We start from the raw sequence: 19,580 nt of genomic DNA on the forward strand, positions 1-19,580 counted from the left end.
GTTCGTCTCTCTCCCCTATTCGTAACAACTGTCTGTGAAAATTCTTCAATGTTATTGGATGCTTAACCGGCTTGACAACATCATTGCTGTTGGATGCCTGGAGATCCCCTTGACTTAGGATTCAGACTGCCATTGGGAAAGGGGAAATCCACACCACAGAGATCTCCAAATCTTGGAGGTCAGCGGTGAGTGGCTTCATTTAGATGCTGACCATAAAATCAAGCCAATTAATAGGATTGCTGAGTGAGGTGCAGATGCACTAATTATATCGAAATGTGTTTGGGTGGAGAGGGGTGACCTTGCTCTGCGACTTTACCATAGAATTTCATCCTAGCTGCATTACCCTGTCAATGTACAATAAATTTGTATAGCACCTCTCACGATGTCAGGATGTCCCACAGTACTTCACAGCCAATCAATTACTTAGGAAGTGTCGTCATTATCGCTTTTCAGGCAGTCAGTTTACCCACATCAATGTGATAATCTTTTGTATAAAATTATATTGATGGAGGGAAATATTGGCCAGGACATCGGGGAGAACTCTCCAGCTCTTCTTCAAAATAGTGTTGTGGTATCTTTCATATCCATCCGAGTGACAGACAGTTATCGCACTGTAATAATAATAATCTTTATTATTGTCACAATAGGCTTACATTAATACTGCAATGCAGTTCCTGTGAAAATCCTCTAGTCGCCACACTACGGCGCCTGTTCGGGTGCATGGAGGGAGAATTCAGAATGTTCAATTCATCTAACAAGCACGTCTTTCGGGACTTGTGGGAGGAAACCCCAGCACCCAGTGGAAACCCACGCAGACACGGGGAGAACGTGCAGACTGTGACCCAAGCTTGGAATCGAACCTGGGACCCTGGCGCTGTGAAGCAACATTGCTAACCACTGTGCTACCGCGCCAAGGTGTGAACTAATAGTTAAATTTGATTTTTTTTTTTGCTGAAAAAACTTGCTGTGTAACCTCTAGTGAAAATATTAACTAGATATTATATTTGGGGAAGTATTCATTGCAAGATCCTCCTGATTGCAAACCAAACTGAAGGTAAGCAACACTCTGCAGCAATGTCTGTTTGAACAAGGTGAGGATTCCTGCGTTGATACAACGCACAAGTTAATTTCCTTATCGTACTCATATTCTCTGCTTTAGAGTATCTAATAATGCTTGTATAATAACCACTGCATTCTGCTCTTTGTCCATGAACTGATTCCAGAGTCTGATTAATAGTTTATTGTTCTCTCCACTGAAGTACTTTTGAAGTGTTGTTACTGTTGCAATGTAGGGAATGTTTTGCACTGAATGTCACTTTTAATTAAACATTTCACAGTGAGTGAGCATAGAACATAGAACAGTACAGCACAGTACAGGCCCGTCGGCCCACGATCTTGTGCCAACCACTTATCCTAATCCAAGATCAACCTAATCTACACACCTTCAATTTACTGCTGACCATGTGCCTGTCCGAAATTCGCTTAAATGTCCCTAATGAAACGCAGTGTGTTAGCACTGCGGCCTCACGGCGCCGAGGTCCCAGGTTCGATCCCGGCTCTGGATCACTGTCCGTGTGGAGTTTGCACATTCTCCCCGTGTTTGCGTGGGTTTTGCCCCCACAACCCAAAGATGTGCAGGCTAGGTGGATTGGCCACGCTAAATTGCTCCTTAATTAGAAAAAATTAATTGGGTACTTTAAATTTATAAAATTAAATTTAAAAAATTTAAAATTATGTCCCCTCGTGACAGCCATTCCCGCCCTGGAGAACAGTCTCTGGCTATCCACCCTATCCTTGCCTCTCATCACCTTGTACACCTCTGTCAAGTCACCTCTCTGCCTTCGTCGCTCCAGTGAAATAAATGAATGGAACGTAAACATGGGACTAAGATGGAAGTTGAAAAATTAAACATCTTAAAACATTTAAAAATATCAATCTTCATCTTCATGGAGAAATCTGACATTCCACAAATATAAAATTAGATTTTCAGGTACTGTGAGGGTTTTCACGTTATCCATTAACTTTGCATACCACTTTTATTTTTACTCGTGTGGCTGGGTTCAATGTTGGAGGTTAGCAATTCATTCAACAGCTTCAGCTGATGCAATGTGAATGGTTGTGACACTACCAGGAACGGATCTCCCAGGATAGGAGTTCAGTGTGTGGGTGATGGTCTGACTTGGATGGCCACAGTCACAATTTGAGCTGCTCCTCATGTTCCACTTGTGGAGCAAGTTGGCCACTTCTTCCCTGGCCTGTTCTCAAGGGGGTTGTCCAGATTTTACATGGGACGGTTGGACCTGACCACTCAGGTCAGTTATGAGGATGCGTTTGGGGATGTACACAACCAACTAGAGGGTGCGCCATCGAGAGGTGGATCTGTTATCAGTTTGTGGGACGTGCAGTGTGTTCCAGTCAAGGTTATGGTATTTCAGATGAGTGGGTGGGGTGAGGTCCTGTGCCAGTCAGTGGTATTCTTTGAGGATGATATTTTCTCCGCTATTTTCCCTACTAAAAATGGAGCCGCACCTCATTCACAAGGGCAGCACAGTGGTTAGCACATTTGCTTCACAGCTCCAGGGTCCCAGGTTCGATTCCTGGCTTGGGTCACTGTCTGTGCGGAGTCTGCACGTTCTCCCCGTGTCTGCGTGGGTTTCCCCCGGGTGCTCTGGTTTCCTTCCACAGTCCAAAGATGTACAGGTTAGGTGGATTGGCCATGATAAATTGCCCTTAGTGTCCAAAAAGGTTAGGTGGGGTTCCTGGGATAGGGTGGAGGCATAGGCTTAAGTAGGGTGCTCTTTCCAAGGGCCGGTGCAGACTTGATGGGTCGAATGGCCTCCTTCTGCACTGTAAATTCAATGATTCTATGAACAAGGTATAATTATTTCAAGGATTCTTACAGCAAGACTAATAATGCATAGAGGGCAGGTTTTGCTCATTTCAGAGATTTATAATTGATTGCAGAATGTGGGGTGCAGGGTGGGGGGAAAGTTTCAACAGCTCACCATGTGGGGAAGCGCTGAATCACTGACAACTTCAGGATTTCCGAGTTTAACTGCATATACAGACTTCAAAAGTTGCCATCAGTCTTAGGAGAGTGGGAACGCCAAATACTGACATTTTCACCGTCATTACTAAACCAAACAAGTGATCCCCTACATAATCCTTGCTATGGCTATTCCATCCTGTTATTTTCATATTTGCAAAAGTTGAAAAACAATTGTTTTAAAAAAGAAAATACCATTAGTATTTATTTCCTTTTATTTTTAAATATGTGACAATAATTAAACCACTTACCAGTTTTATTTTGGTTAAATTTCGCGAGACCAGAATGGCAATGATCCCAGTTATGATACTCTGAAGAATAAAAAACAGTAGAAACTCCAGTTAGTCACACACCCAGAGCTTAACCGAGTTCTGGATTTCCCAAAGTCCCCTGGAAGAGTTGAAGAATGACGTTACATTAAACAAACAATACAGCAGCCTGTATCATAGATATCATAGAATTTACAGTACAGAAGGAGGCCATTCGGCCCATCAAGTCTGCACCGGCTCTTGGAAAGAGCACCCTACCCAAGCCCACACTCCCACCCTATCCCCATAACCCAGTAACCCCACCCAACACTAAGGGCAATTTTGGACACTAAGGGCAATTTAGCATGGCCAATCCACCTAATATATCATGGCCAATCCACCGTGGGGCAGCACAGTAGCATTGTAGCTAGCACAATTGCTTCACAGCTCCAGGGTCCCAGGTTCGATTCCCGGCTTGGGTCACTGTCTGTGCGGAGTCTGCACATCCTCCCCGTGTGTGCGTGGGTTTCCTCCGGGTACTCTGGTTTCCTCCCACAGTCCAAAGATGTGCAGGTTAGGTGGATTGGCCATGATAAATTGCCCTTCATATCCACAACTGCCCTTAGTGTTGGGTGGGGTTACTGGGTTATGGGGATAGTGGAGGTGTTGACCTTGGGTAGGGTGCTCTTTCCAAGAGCCGGTGCAGACTCGATGGGCCGAATGGCCTCCTTCTGCACTGTAGATTCTATGATACCGACGGACGTCATGGCAGACGTGACACTGTTGCCAAGAGACTGTTGCAAGGAAAGAGGGAATAAATATGATGCAAACACACAGCAAAGGAGAGTTCAATGTTTCAAGTGCCAAATGTTGGTCAGAACACAGATCTCTACCAGGGATGTATATTATCCTCCTTTCACAAATGTAGATTGCCCTGTGGATTTTCCCAGTATCTTTTCTTTCTGGTTCCAGCATTAGCAATCCCCTGCCCGTCTCTGTAATCTTCTCCAACGCCACAGTCCTCAGGAGTTGGCTGCGCTCCTCTAACTGTGGTCTCTTGCACATCTCCTATTTTAATCGCTGCAACATTGGTGGCCACACCTTCAGCTACGGGCCACGTGCTGGCAAATGGGATTAGGTAGGCGGGTTAGGGTGTGGCATGTGTGTCGGTGCAAACACGATGGGCCGAATGGCCTCTTCTGTACTGTATTAATAATAATAATAATAATCATTTATTGTCACAAGTAGGCTTCAATGAAGTTACTGTGAAAAGCCCCGAGTCGCCACATTCCGGCACCTGTTCGGAGAGGCTGGTACGGGAATTGAACCCGCACTGCTGCCGTGTTCTGCTTTACAAGCCAGCTGTTTTCTGTGATTCCAAGGCCCTAAGCTCTTGAAACTAAAATAGTAAGAAGTCTTACAACACCAGATTAAAGTCCAACAGGTTTGTTTCGATGTCACTAGCTTTCGGAGCGCTGCTCCTTCCTCAGGTGAATGAAGAGATATGTTCCAGAAACACATATATAGACAAATTCAAAGATGCCAAACAATGCTTGGAATGCGACCATTAGCAGGTGATTAAATCTTTACAGATCCAGAGATGGGGTGACCCCAGGTTAAAGAGGTGTGAATTGCATCAAGCCAGGACTTTGGTAGGATTTTGCAGGCCAGGTGGTGGGGGATGAATGTAATGCGACATGAATCCCAGGTCCCGGTTGAGGCCGCACTCATGTGTGCGGAACTTGGCTATATGTTTCTGCTCGGCGATTCTGCGTTGTCGCGCGTCCTGAAGGCCGCCTTGGAGAACGCTTACCCGGAGATCAGAGGCTGAATGCCCTTGACTGCTGAAGTGTTCCCCGACTGGAAGGGAACATTCCTGCCTGGTGATTGTTGCGCGATGTCCGTTCATTCGTTGTCGCAGCGTCTGCATGGTCTCGCCAATGTACCACGCTTCGGGACATCCTTTCCTGCAGCGTATGAGGTAGACAACGTTGGCCGAGTCGCACGAGTATGTACCGCGTACCTGGTGGGTGGTGTTCTCACGTGTAATAGTGGTATCCATGTCGATGATCTGGCACGTCTTGCAGAGATTGCCATGGCAGGGTTGTGTGGTGTCGTGGTCACTGTTCTGAAGACTGGGTAGTTTGCTGCAAACAATGGTTCGTTTGAGGTTGCGCGGTTGTTTGAAGGCAAGTAGTGGGGGTGTGGGGATGACCTTGGCAAGATGTTCATCGTCATCAATGACGTGTTGAAGGCTGTGAAGAAGATGACGTAGTTTCTCCGCTCCGGGGAAGTACTGGACGACGAAGGGTATTCTGTCGGTTGTGTCCCATGTTTGTCTTCTGAGGAGGTCGGTGCGGTTTTTCGCTGTGGCGCGTTGGAACTGTCGATCGATGAGTCGAGTGCCATATCCCGTTCGTACGAGGGCATCTTTCAACGCCTGTAGATGGCTGTTACGCTCCTCCTCGTCTGAACAGATCCTGTGTATACAGAGCGCTTGTCCATAGGGGATGGCTTCTTTAATGTGTTTAGGGTGGAAGCTGGAGAAGTGGAGCATCATGAGGTTATCCGTGGGTTTGCGGTAAAGCGAAGTGCTGAGGTGACCGTCCTTGATGGAGACGAGTGTGTCCAAGAATGCAACTGATTTTGGAGAGTAGTCCATGGTGAGTCTGATGGTTGGATGGAACTTATTAATGTCATCGTGTAGTCGTTTCAGTGATTCTTCGCCGTGGGTCCAAAGGAAAAAAATGTCATCGATGAATCTGGTGTATAACGTCGGTTGAAGGTCCTGTGCGGTGAGTAGGTCCTGTTCAAACTTGTGCATGAAGATGTTGGCGTATTGGGGTGCGGATTTGGTCCCCATGGCTGTTCCGTGCATCTGGATGAAGAACTTGTTGTCGAAGGTGAAGACGTTGTGATCCAGAATGAAGCGGATGAGTTGCAGAATTGCGTCTGGAGATTGGCAGTTGTCGGTGTTGAGTACTGAGGCTGTTGCAGCAATGCCGTCGTCATGGGGGATGCTGGTGTAGAGTGCCGAGACGTCCATTGTGACGAGGAATGTTCCTGGTTCAACTGGTCCATGGGTGCTGAGTTTCTGTAGGAAGTCCGTTGTGTCGCGACAGAAGCTGGGCGTACCTTGTACGATGGGTTTCAAGATGCCCTCGATGTAGCCAGAAAGGTTCTCACACAAGGTGACATTGCCTGAAACGATAGGGCGGCCTGGTGTGTTGGCCTTATGTATTTTCGGGAGGCAGTAGAGATCTCCAATGCGGGGAGTACGTGGGATGAGAGCACGTAGGGTGCTCTGAAGATCTAGATCCAAGGTCTTGATCAGTCTGTTAAGTTGGCGGATGTGTTCCTTGGTCGGATCTGCGGGTAACTGTCTGTGGTGTTCTTGGTTGTTCAGTTGTCGGTATACTTCTTTGCAGTAGTCCGTTCTGTTCAGTACGACAGTGGCCCCTCCTTTGTCTGCTGGTTTGATGACGATGCTGCGGTTGGTCTGGAGAGCGCGGATGGCATTGTGTTGTGCTTGGGTGACGTTCGGGGCTGTCTTTGAATGCGACTGATGAATCTGGCATTGACACGACTCCTGACGGCTTGAGCATATATGTCGAGTCTAAGGCAGCGGCCTTCTGGAGGGGTCCAATTCGACTCTTTCCTCTTTGGTTGCCACACCGCAGATCTCTCGGTCTGCTGTTCCGGTTCATTGGTAGTCTGCTTGGGTTCGCTGTTGGCCTCTTGGGGTCTGTGGAAGAATTCCCGGAGCCTCATTCGCCTGATGAATTCCTCCGTGTCTGCCGTGAGACTGATGGGGTCCATTTTGGTGGTGGTGCAGAAATTGAGCCCTCTGCTGAGGACTTCGATTTCGTCTGGTTGAAGGGTGTAGTCTGACAAGTTGACAATAGATTTCCCTGTATTGTTTTCTACTGTGGCACCAGGGGTGGCTTGGTTGCTGCCGGTGGTGATGCCAAGTTTCTCAAGCTTTCTGTTCTTGGTGTGCATATAGGTGGCATAGTATTGTTGTCTCATCTGTTTGGCGGTGTTCCGCAGCTGGTCTGTTGCATCCTGAGCGCAAGTTGAGAATATGGCCTCTATCTTGGTTTCCAGGTTGCGTTGTCTGCTGTAGAGCTGGCGGACGAGGTGGTTGAGGAGTGTGAGAGAGGTGCGACGGCAGAGTCTCTCAGCGTAGTCTGTGTTGTAGGTCGACTTGAGTGGGTTTGTGATCTGTAGCCCTTTCGGGAACTTGTCTGCTTTCTTGCATCTTTGTAGAAACTTAATGTCAGTGTCTATATGCGCGATCTTCCTGGAGATCCTCTCCACTTTGAGCAGGCAGTTTGCGGTGTCGATGGTAGCCATGATGTGGAGATGCCGGCGTTGGACTGGGGTGAGCACAGTAAGAAGTCTTACAACACCAGGTTAAAGTCCAACAGGTTTGTTTCAATGTCACTAGCTTTCGGAGCGCTGCTCCTTCCTCAGGTGAATGAAGAGGTATGTTCCAGAAACACATATATAGACAAATTCAAAGATGCCAAACAATGCTTGGAATGCGACCATTAGCAGGTGATTAAATCTTTACAGATCCAGAGATGGGGTGACCCCAGGTTAAAGAGGTGTGAATTGCATCAAGCCAGGACAGTTGGTAGGATTTTGCAGGCCAGATGGTGGGGGATGAATGTAATGCGACATGAATCCCAGGTCCCGGTTGAGGCCGCACTCACGTGTGCGGAACTTGGCTATAAGTTTCTGCCAGGCGATTCTGCGTTGTCGCGTGTCCTGAAGGCCGCCTTGGAGAACGCTTACCCGGAGATCAGAGGCTGAATGCCCTTGACTGCTGAAGTGTTCCCCGACTGGAAGGGAACATTCCTGCCTGGTGATTGTTGCGCGATGTCCGTTCATTCGTTGTCACAGCGTCTGCATGGTCTCGCCAATGTACCACGCCAATGTACCATACTCGTGCGACTCGGCCAACGTTGTCTACCTCATACGCTGCAGGAAAGGATGTCCCGAAGCGTGGTACATTGGCGAGACCATGCAGACGCTGCGACAACGAATGAACGGTTATCAAAAATTGCAGCACGATCTTATCAGCTGGGGAAGTCAGCCAAGAAACGGCAATACAGGTAACTGTGAGGTGTCGCATTTTGGAAAGTAAAATCAATGAAATGAAAATGAAAATCGCTTATTGTCACAAGTAGGCTTCAAATTAAGTTACTGTGAAAAGCCCCTCGTCGCCACATTCCGGCGCCTGTTCGGGGAGGCTGGTACGGGAATTGAACCGTGCTGCTGGCCTGCCTTGGTCTGCTTTCAAAGCCAACGATTTAGCCCTGTGCTAAACCAACCCCTGGTGGGGCTTTCACAGTGAATGGTAGAACCTTAGGGAGTATCGTGGAACAGAGGGACCTTGGAGGTCAGGTGCACGGTTCTCTAAAAGGTGGAGTCACAGGTAGATAGGGCAGTGAAGAAGGTTTTTGGCATGCTGGCCTTCATCGGTCAGGGCATTGAGTATAGAAGTTAGGAAGTTATGTTGCAGTTGTTGGTAAGGCCACACTTGAAGTATTGTGTTCAGTTTTGGTCACCTTGTTATAGGAAAATTGTGATTAACCTGGAGAGAATTCTGAAGAGATTTACAAGGATGTTGCCAGGACTCAAGGGGCTGAGTTATGGGGAGAGATTGGACAGGCTAGGACTTTTTTCTTCGGAACATAGGAGACTGAGGGGTGATCATATAGAGGTGAATAAGATCACGAGAGGCATGGATAGGGTGAATGCACTCAGTCTTTTTCCCAGGGTTGGGGAAATCGAGAACTAGAGGGCATATGTTTACGTTAAGAGGGGAAAGAATTAATGAAATGAAAATTGCTTATTGTCACAAGTAGGCTTCAATGAAGTTACTGTGAAAAGCCCCTAGTCGCCACATTCCGGCGCCTGTTCGGGGAGGCTGGTAATGGTGATATGAGGATATCTTTTACACAGAGGGTGGTACGAATGTGGAATGAGCTGCTGGAGGACGTGGTTGAGGTAGGGACATTGACAACATTTCAATGACATTTGGACAGATACATGGATCGGAAAGGTTTAGAGGGATATCGATCAAATGCAGGCAAATGGGGTTAGCTTAGATGGGCTTTTTGGTTGGCTTGGACCAGTTTGGGCCGAAGGACCTGTTTCCGTGCCGTAGATTCTACGATTAACACTCCTGTGAGGCAACTTGGAATGATTTAAGTTGAAATGAAATGAAATGAAAATCACTTATTGTCACAAGTAGGCTTCAATGAAGTTACTGTGAAAAGCCACTAGTCGCCACATTCCGGCGCCTGTTCGGGGAGGCTGGTACGGGAATTGAACCGTGCTGCTGGCCTGTTTTAAAAGCCAGCGATTTAGCCCAGTGTGCTAAACCAGCCTCAGTTAAGAGGGCAATAGAATTAAAAATTATCCTATGATTTCCCCCTTTATTTTGTACTGTGGCAAGGAACAAAATGAAGAAATGAGATGAAGAAATTAATGCACAACGTGAGTGTGAAGGCAAACAAAGTTCAGAGTTATATTTTTCCAATGGCAGGCAGAATGAAGTTTGGGGAGGGGCGGACGAGAGGATCTGGAATAAAAGTTGATTCATGCAGCTTGGACGAAGGAATCATACAGATTAATTGTCTCAGGAAGATAGCAATTACTCCAATGGGGGATGGAGAGAGGAAGAGAGGGGACAGGAGAGGCATGACACAGAAATGGGATCTACAGGAGACCCTACCCATCACTCCACTCCATGTTAGTCAGTTCCCCAAAGAGCTTTGCTGATGGTCAAAAGACTTGCATTTAGATCACACGTTTGGCAACCTCAGAACATTTTAAACACTTTACAGCCAGTGAAGTCTTCCTTTTTTTGGAAGCAAAGTAGGAAACGTGACATCCAATTTGGACACAGCAAGCTCCCACAAACAGCAATGTGACAATGACCAGATAATCATTTTGCGAAGGAAACAATGTTGGTTGAAGGATAAATATTGCCACAACTCTCTTGCTCTACAAAATAGTGCGGCGGGACCTGTAACGTACATTTGAGGGGGCAGACGGGCCCTTGTTTTTTAAAAAATAAATTTAGAATACCCAATTATTTTTTTTTCCAATTAGGTGGCCTATCCACCTACCCTGCACATCTTTTTGGGTTGTGGGTGTGAGACCCACGCGGACACGGGGAGAATGTGCAAACTCCACACGGACAGTGACCCAGGGCTGGGATTCGAACCCGGGTCCTCAGTGCTGCATTCCCAGTGCTAACCACTGCCCCACCATGCTGCCCCGACAGGCTCTTGGTTTAACATCTCATGTAAAGATAGGGCGGCACGGTGGCGCTGTGGTTAGCTCTGCTGCCTCACGGCGCCGAGGAACCAGGTTCCATCCCGGCCCCGGTCCGTGTGGAGTTTGCACATTCTCCCCATGTCTGTGTGGGTCTCACTCTCACAACCCAAAAGTGTTGAGGGCTGGTGGATTGGCCACGCTAAATTGGCCCTTAATTGGAAAAAAAAGAATTGGGTACTCTAAATTTATATTAAAAAAAAATCATTTAAAGATAGCGCCTCTGACAATGCAGCCTTGCCTCAGTACTGGCACCAGGGCGGTCAGTTTACATTCGGTGCGCTGGATTGCATTCTAACTCAGTTGAGTGTGCTACCAACTTTAGCCACACCTGACACTGAAGTTAATGAATCATAGGAACCAGTGAGGTCCATCATTCACAACTTTAAAAAAAAAAAAAGATTATTCTTTGATCAGATGTGGGTGTTGCTGGGAAGGCCACCATTTGTAATCCATAGAATCAAATCGCTTGCTAAGTACCAACCACATTGCTGTGGACCTGGAGACCCGTCTATGGTAGATTTTCTTTCCTGAAAAGGATATTCATGAACCAGATGGGGTTTTGTGACAATTAATGACAGCTTCATGGTCACCATTACTGAGACTAGCTTTTAATTCCATATTTAAAAAAATTAATTGAATGGAAATCCAATGCAAGTTGTGGCAAAATTCCTTAGATGGTTGGCATGGGGTAGGGAGAACTCTGCTTTATTTAGATCTTTTGGGTCTAAGCATAGTCTCAGCTTTCCAGGTTGTTTCACTGCTACCATGCTGCTAATCCAATCTGTAAGGGTTGTCACGCTCTTGATTACTCCCTCCGTTTCCAGTTCTTCAATCTGATCTGTTAGGTTTGCGTTGAGGGCAGCTGGAGCTCTTCTCAGCACAGGCTGAATTGGTTTTACACTCTCATCTACTTTGGAGATGATATTCTCCAGTTAGACGTCCAAAACCTGTAAACGCAAATTTGTACTCATCGTGGATCTTGCATGCTGCGACATGTTGCAAATCTCTGTTGGCACGTTTAGGCATATCAGTCCAAGCTTTCGACTTGCTTCAGCTCAGATGAGTGACTGTTGCATACCGTTCATGATCTGGAACGCCAGATCTTCATTTCTGCCATTGCATGGGACAGATTTGCCTCTCAGTAAGAGTATTGTGCCATCACACTGCCTCAACTTTACTTTAGAGTGCTTGATTTTTGGATCAGCATGTTGAGCCACTTTGCACAGGTCTGTAGCAGTCACGATGTTGCATAACGCACCAGTGTCCATCTGACATTTGCCATTCGCCTGGTGTTCTACTTCTATGGGTCATCATTGTAACAGTCACAAACCATTTATCTCTCATAGATTTGGCGGAACAAATCTGTTGCATAATAAGAGTCTTCTGCTAATATCACTCAAATGGCCATCTGTTTAGGATTGTTTTGCTTCTTTCTAGCCAAATACTTGTGTGGCGAAATGATTCGGCCTCTTACAGTAAAACACTGCTTTCCCCACGCGAGACAATCCTGCTTTTCCTTTGTATGATGTCCTCCACAGTATTTGCAACCTGCCCTTTGCCTGCGACTGTTCGGCCTGGAATGGCTCTCAGCATCTGCTTATCTGCTCTGACATACATGTGCTCTAGCTGACTTTTTACAACCATCTCGTTTCTGCACATGTCTATCGCTTTCTTGAGAGTCAGTTTCTCCTCTCTCACTGCAGGATCTCTTTTGCCTAAGACAATCCTATCTTTAATAATGTCATATTTTAGTTGCCCGAATACACAGGATTCCGCAAGCAGTATTACTGCAGTTACATACTGATCAATGGACTCTTTTTCACCTTGAGCCCTAATGTTGTGCACATACCATTCATAAGTTACATTCACTTGGGGTTCAAGGTGTGCATTCAAGACTTTCAAAATTTTTGCAGTATATTTTTTGTTCTTCAGATAGATTTAGGGTAGAATACAATTTGTAGCAGCCTCTCCACAGCAGTGTTAAAAGTACAACCAATCGTAGGGGCGGCATACGGCACAGTGGTTATCCCTGGGACTGCGGCGCTGAGGACCAGGGTTCGAATCCCTGCCCTGGGTCACTGTCCGTGTGGAGTTTGCACATTCTCCTCCTGTCTGCGTACGTTTCACCCCCACAACCCAAAGATGTGCAGGTTAGGTGGGTTGGCCACGCTAAATTGCCCCTTAATTGGAAAACAAAAACGGTATGCTAAATCTATTTTTTTAAAAGTACTACCAATCGTACTGACTCCAGCCTCTTAATTAAATCTGTTGCAATCTTGTAGTTTTTCAGTTGCAAGTGAAAGAATTACTGGCTCTGCTGTTTATCTCCTAAACTTTCGACGGAGCCGGGAGTTGAAACTGTACAGTCATTTTTGACTCACCCAGTATTTTACTTAAGCCTTGTGTTAGCTTGTGTTAAGCTTGTGTTAGCTTTTCCGGTGTTATTTTTTTCAGCAGCTTTTCGCAGGTTTGAACATTTCAGTGTTCCACTCTCAGTGGTTGTGGTTTCTTTTCCAGCTTTTCAGGACTCAATCTCAGTCCGACTCCTGACACCACGTTGTGCGCTCAAAGACGAGTCCGATGCCTTTACTGATCAGAACGTACAATGGCTGCCTGCAGGGAGTCCCTCATGACCGAGGTCACATGACAACAGTGAGCCAGATAGGACGTGTAGTAATGATTACATTTCAAATCCCAAACAGCGTGGATAGTTTTCGCCTTCAAGGGAGCCAAGTTCCCTTCTCAAATCAGCACCGTCTCATTCTCTCGGAGAATGTAACAGTCTCTCCCATTAGAAGATCGGACACTGTTTATGGTGCAGTCATCTACTGAAGTAATATGAATAGATAATTATAGATGGAAGTAATAATAAATGGATAAAAACTGAAAATGAAAGAAATTTGCACACCTCAGACCAAACAATGTTGGGCATCGTGTAAATTAGTAACTGCATAACCGTTCTGTTCAACCTCATCTCGCATAACCACTTGCTCGATCATAGGACCGTTAGGAGATTGTTGGTTTAGGTTCTACTCCAGAGATTTGAGCACTAAATTCTCGGCTGTCACTGACAAGGGGAAGTGCTACACTGTCTAAGGTGCTGTCTTTTGGATGAGATACTAAACGGAGGCTTTGTGGGCCCTCTCAGGTGGACATAAAAGATCTCACAAACAGCAGGGGAGTGTTCCCCAGTGTGCTGGCTAGTATTTGTCCCTCAACCAACATCACAAAAACAGATTATCTGGTTTAAATCACATTTCGACCGGTGGGAGCTTACTCTCCAGAATTTGGCATTTAGGATTCCTACATTACAACAGTGGTGAACTTCAGAAGTATATATTTCCTTGTCTTTTAACCCTTTAGGATGTCCCAACACTGTGAAAGGCGCTATAGAAATGCAAGTTATCTGAACCTCTCACCAAATGACAATAGCCTGTTAGCGCACCCACGCCCATCAATCTTCTGGAAAATTAAACCATACTTCAGGTGGGATGATCGCAATTCGCTCCCACTGATAAAACAAATTGAACAGAAGGACTCACCAATAAACCGGAGATGACACAGATAATGTTGGCCACCGAATACTCAGCTGTCACCTTGCCCTCAGGCTTTGAGATATGTCTCAAGATCGTGCCGTGGACAATCGCACCAATGATAAAGTTGATATGCCCGATAAAAATCAACGTGATGCCCTTCCGCATCAACTGCCGGGGACCGGTCACCTTATCTGTTGGATGAAAAGAACACTTCCGTATGTTAACAAAACAAAGGCCACACACGACCCATTGAGCATGCTCGATAGAGAGATAATGGCTGAACCTGTACATCGACTCCACTTTTCTAGCCTCCCACTCAATTCTCCAAGTGCCAAAAAATCTAGCAAAGTCAAACTTGAATATCTTCAAAGTAGCCTCCTCTCTCTCTCTTGGCTGCAAGAGCATGCAGTATTGAACACGTTTGGACAGGCCATGAGGGTGCCCAAGGGATGGCGCTTTAGAAGAGAACGGGAGAGCAGCACGGTGGCGCAGTGGGTTAGCCCTGCTGCCACCGAGGTCCCAGGCTCGATCCCGACTCTGGGTCACTGTCCGTGTGGAGTTTGCACATTCTCCCCGTGTTCACTTGGGTTTCGCCCCCACAACCCAAAAGATGAGCAGGCTAGGTGGATTGGCTGTGCTAAATTGCCCCTTAATTGGAAAAAATTAATTGGGTACTCGACATTTATTTTTAAAAAAAAGAAGAGGAGTGAAAATTGGATCAGAAATTTAAAAAAAGTGATTAAGACTGTAAGCACTAGGAGCAGAAGTGGGCCATTCAGCCCCTCGAGCCCGCTCCGCCATTCAATACGATCATGGCTGATCTCCTCATCGCCACTTTCCCACCTCAGGTCCCGCTTTCCTTTCCAGCTGTGGACCCATCTCCCGCCCAATTCCTATATTTATTTCAAGTTTCTACAATTTGCAACATCACTGTTTGGGCACTCATGCTTTCTAGTAACAACTGTGCTGAATGTTATAGGGTCTGTGACTAATCCATTGAGACAAAGGAGCTGGAATTAGCAAAGCAATAACGAGGAGCTGCCTCACGGGAGCCAGGTCTCTCTCACGGTGAACTGAACAAGCCCCTGCATTAACACAACAAACTTGGTGATTGCCCAAATTAAAAAGATAATTAATTAAAATATCTGGTTTAGCTCAGACAGCTGGATTGTGACGCAGAACCAGGCCAGCAGCGCGGTTCAATTCCCGTACCAGCTTACCCGAACAGGCGCCGGAATGTGGCGACTCGGGGCTTTTCAGAGTAACTTCATACTTGTGCCAATAAAAGGTTATTTTATTATTATACGTCACAAACAGTTTACCGATCATACTGTTGATGTTGATGTTGACCCTCCAAAAGATCACCCGACCTAGGCCCACTCCCTCGCCCTATCCCCGTACCCCACCTAACCCGGACTTCTTTGGACACTAAGAGACAATTTTGCATGGCCAATCCACCTAACCTGCACATCTTTGGGCTGTGGGAGGAAACCGGAGCACCCGGAGGAAACCCGCGCAGACGCAAGGAGAACGTGCAGACTCCACACAGTCACCCAAGGCTGGAATTGAACCCGGGTCCCTGGCACTGTGAGGCAACAGTGCTAAACACTGTGCCACCGTGCCGCCCAGAAACCATGAGCCTATTAAAACAAAACTACTTATCACATTAATTAGAGGCAGGGAATTAAAATGCAAAGAAGGTGCGCTAAAACTTTATAAATCACTGGTTAGGCATCAACAACATAGTGCCTTTATCATAGTAAAACACCCCAAGGTGCTCCATGAGAACGTTATGAAACAAAATTTGATGCAGAGCTTCTTGGGAGGTCTTTGGGACAGGTAACCAAAACCTTAGCCAAGGAGGTTCAACTTTAAGGTGCATCTTAAAAAGGGGGAGCGAGGTGGGGGAGGGAATTCCAGAGCTTGGAATTCAAGCAGTTGAAAGCACGGCCACCCGATTGTTGTGTTCTGCTTCTTCATGTAGCATAAGCTGCTTCTTTGATGTATGCTCTGACAAAGGAAGGTTCAGACTTGGGAGATAGGTTTAACACATTTATTGAACAGTTAACAATTCTCCTACTTGAGTTCGACTCTCCTGCTGATCTTGCTATAGTAACTCAGTCTAACTAACCAGTCTGCTCTAAGCCATGCGGTGGGTGTGATGCTCTGATCAGCCCCTGTCTCTCGGAGTGTCGCCTGTTGAAAAAGAGCATGTGTGCCCTGTCCTTTTATATGGGTTGCCCCCTTGTGGTAGTGTCACCTCTGGGTGTCTTGACTGCCCATTGGTCGTGTCCTATCTTACTGACCTATTGGTTGAATGTCTGTGTGTCATGATGTCTCTGGTGCTCCCTCTAGTGTATCTACATTAACCCCTCGTGTATTTACAGTGATGCATATCACCACACCGATGGTGGGGAATGGGAATCAGGGATGTGCAAACGTTTATAATTAGAGGGAAAAGATCTCAGAAGGTTATAGGGCACAAGGAGATTACAGCAATCGCAAGGCCAAGGAGGGCTTTGACAACAAGGACCAGAATGTTAAAACCAAGGCAATGGCAAATTGAGATCGACTGTAGTTCAGCGAGCACAGGGATGAATGATAAATGGAAGGGTACGCTGGGACACATGCAGCAAAGGTTTGGAGATGAATCCAAGTCTCCAAATGGAAGAAAGATGGGCGAGCCAGATGGAGTAGTCAGAACGTCTCTAGGCATTGCACTATAGGGTGTTGAGGCCTTGGAGAAGGTAGAAAGATTTATTAGAATGGAAGCAGGAATGAGGGAGCTCAGTAAGAGGGGGAAACTGGGACTGTTCCCCGTTGAAGTGAAGAAGGGGGTGCAGGGACATGTAATGAAGTGTTCAAAATTATGAAGGATTGAGACAGAGGTAGGTGGGGAGAAGTTGTTTCCACTGGCAGGAAATCAATAACCAGTGGACACAGTTTTTTAAAATTTAGAGTACCCAATTCTTTTTTTTCCCCCAAATAAGAGTCGATTTAGCGTGGCTAATCCACCTACCCTGCACATCTTTTTGGGTTGCGGGAGTGAGACCCACGCAGGCAACAGGGAGAATGTGCAAACTCCACACGGAGAGTGACCCGTGGCCGGGATCGAACCCGGGTCCTCGGCGCCCGTGATGCATCAGTGCTAACCACTGTGCCGACATGCTGCCTACTATTTTAAGATAAGTCGCACAGAGGAGATGATAACTTCTTTTACACAGCAAGGTATGATTTAGAGCGCACTGTTTGGAAACTTGGTGCAAGTAGATTCAATAGTAACTTTCAAAAAAGTATCAGATAAATGTTTGAAAAGGAACTTGCAGGATGAGGGGAAAGAACAAGGGGTGATGAATGGTGAAGATGGTAAGTATGAAGCTGGACAAATTATTTTCTTAATAGTTCCTTTATTTACAGAACGCAGCATTAAATTGGTCTGCCTCCTACCTACTTACTCAGTGTCCCAGCAAATTCTCATTACACGTCTTACAGCCAGTTCATAAAGGAATCCAGAGGCCAATACTTACTCAGTTTTAGGTCAATTTACAAAGTGAGACATTACAAAAAACACAAACACCCACATTGGGACTTGAACCCAGGACCATGTCATCAAGAGTCTTTTGCTCTACTAAGCTAGCCAGGTTTCAGTCACTCTTTGTAAGTGCTCCAAGTACTGAGGTTTTGCTGAGAACAGAGACATGTTATTGACGTTTTTCATCTTGCACCCATCAGGACTGTTCTCAAGAATACCAATTGTAATGGGGACAACAAGGGATCGCACAAAAGAGCACATCCCTTTGGCTGTTTCCAACAGGCAAAGCACTGACTGTACCCAAGCAGTCCATGCTTGCAAAACTCAAAACATAAGGCACATAGGCAATTCAGCAACTGGACAGCACTTGCTTAACAATCCTGATTGCGCTAAGAGTTATACACACACAACCATAATCTATTTAAGATTATTATTCGGGTTCACAGTGTGGCTGATGCTAGAAGCTACATATATTCACACACTGGGCATTGTCCTTTGCAGACAGAAGTAGCATATCCACGCATTGCACCACTTTCAACTAAACAAAAGCTTTGGGGACAGCTATTCCTTGGTTCATTCCCCATGGAAATTGAGCAATGAGAGTTGACCTGCCTGGTTTGAATTTGAATGAAAACTTGGCAGTTAACTGTTCCCTGGTGCATTCTCCATGGCACACCCCTACCAATCTTGCCAACCAATAAGCACTCTTGTGTCATGCAGTGCACATTGTGTTCCCTTCACTAGCAGTGAATGGTTTTGATTCATCAACCTCGGGGTTATGGGCCCAGCACGCACAAGACAGGTTACCGCAGACTATTCCAGAGGAGGTACTGACTCATAAAGGGTTTAAGGCAGGGTGGCACCTATCAAGCATGGGCTCTGTGGAGTGGCTCATCTTTACCTGGTCCTCACTTTCACCCAGCTCACACCTGTGGCTCCCAGATGTTAACAAGCCAGAGCAGTCACACCGCAGAAATCCGCCAAACCAGGTGAGGGTAACAGTCAGGACACCCTACTCAGGGGTTGGTCACCCTGGCACGTGAAGATGGATTCCGGCGGATTGGATGGTTGAGACAAGTTCAATTGCCTTTTTTAAAATAAATTTAGAGTACCCAGTTATTTTTTTCCAATTAAGGGGCAATTGAGCGTGGCCAATCCATCTACCCTGCACTTTTTTGGGTTGTGGGGTTGAAACTCACGCAGACACGGGGAGAATGCGCAAGCTCCACACGGACAGTGACCCAGAGCCGGGGTCGAACCTGGGTCCTCGACGCCGTGAGACTGCAGTGCTAACCCACTGCGCCACCGTGCCACCATTCAATCCAATGGTCTTGATGGCATTGTGAAACCATAGAGCTCAGAAAGACACAGAAGTGGTCACCCACTGCATCTGGCCCATCACCAGCCATCTAGACTCATCTTGCACTGGACCAAGAAAGGCCAGGACGAGAGGGTGAGGCTGATGAGGCACGTCCCTCACTCAATAGAATCCAATTCACACACAAGTCATGCTCATCACCTTTCCACTCAGAGAGATAACTTGTAGTTGATGTCAAAACAATATTCACAGATTGACAATGCTCAGGGCGGCACGGTGGCACAGTGGTTAGCACTGCTGCCCCACATCGCTGAAAAAGAAATTGGGTACTCTATAAATTAAAAAAAAACAGATTGACAATGTTTAGGCGAGTTAGCGGAGTTGGAGGAGGACAAACTGTGCTGTTGAATTTGATTCTGCTCCTGTACTGTCAAAGCAGTTTCAATGTACTGAGTGACAGGCTGAGTTGCTATTTGAGTAAGAACACAAATATTTGCAAAGTGCTTTTTGATTTGCACTTAGAACATAGAACACACAGTGCAGA

At 46.3% G+C, this 19,580-nt stretch overlaps 1 protein-coding gene across 2 annotated transcripts in view; it reads right to left on the reverse strand.

Annotated features, from left to right (window-relative positions):
- Window positions 1-19,580, reverse strand: part of krtcap3 (keratinocyte associated protein 3) — a 92,907-nt gene that overhangs the window by 51,081 nt on the left and 22,246 nt on the right. For both annotated transcript variants that reach the window (XM_072513377.1, XM_072513376.1), the window contains exons 2-3: window positions 14,193-14,377; window positions 3,298-3,357 (exon numbers count right to left, since the gene is read on the reverse strand). In XM_072513377.1, the coding sequence (XP_072369478.1) occupies window positions 3,298-3,357; window positions 14,193-14,377 (245 nt within the window). The remainder of the gene's footprint in view (window positions 1-3,297; window positions 3,358-14,192; window positions 14,378-19,580) is intronic.

Source organism: Scyliorhinus torazame, chromosome 1 (assembly GCF_047496885.1).
Source record: "Scyliorhinus torazame isolate Kashiwa2021f chromosome 1, sScyTor2.1, whole genome shotgun sequence".
In the NCBI taxonomy this organism is placed as follows: domain Eukaryota; kingdom Metazoa; phylum Chordata; class Chondrichthyes; order Carcharhiniformes; family Scyliorhinidae; genus Scyliorhinus; species Scyliorhinus torazame.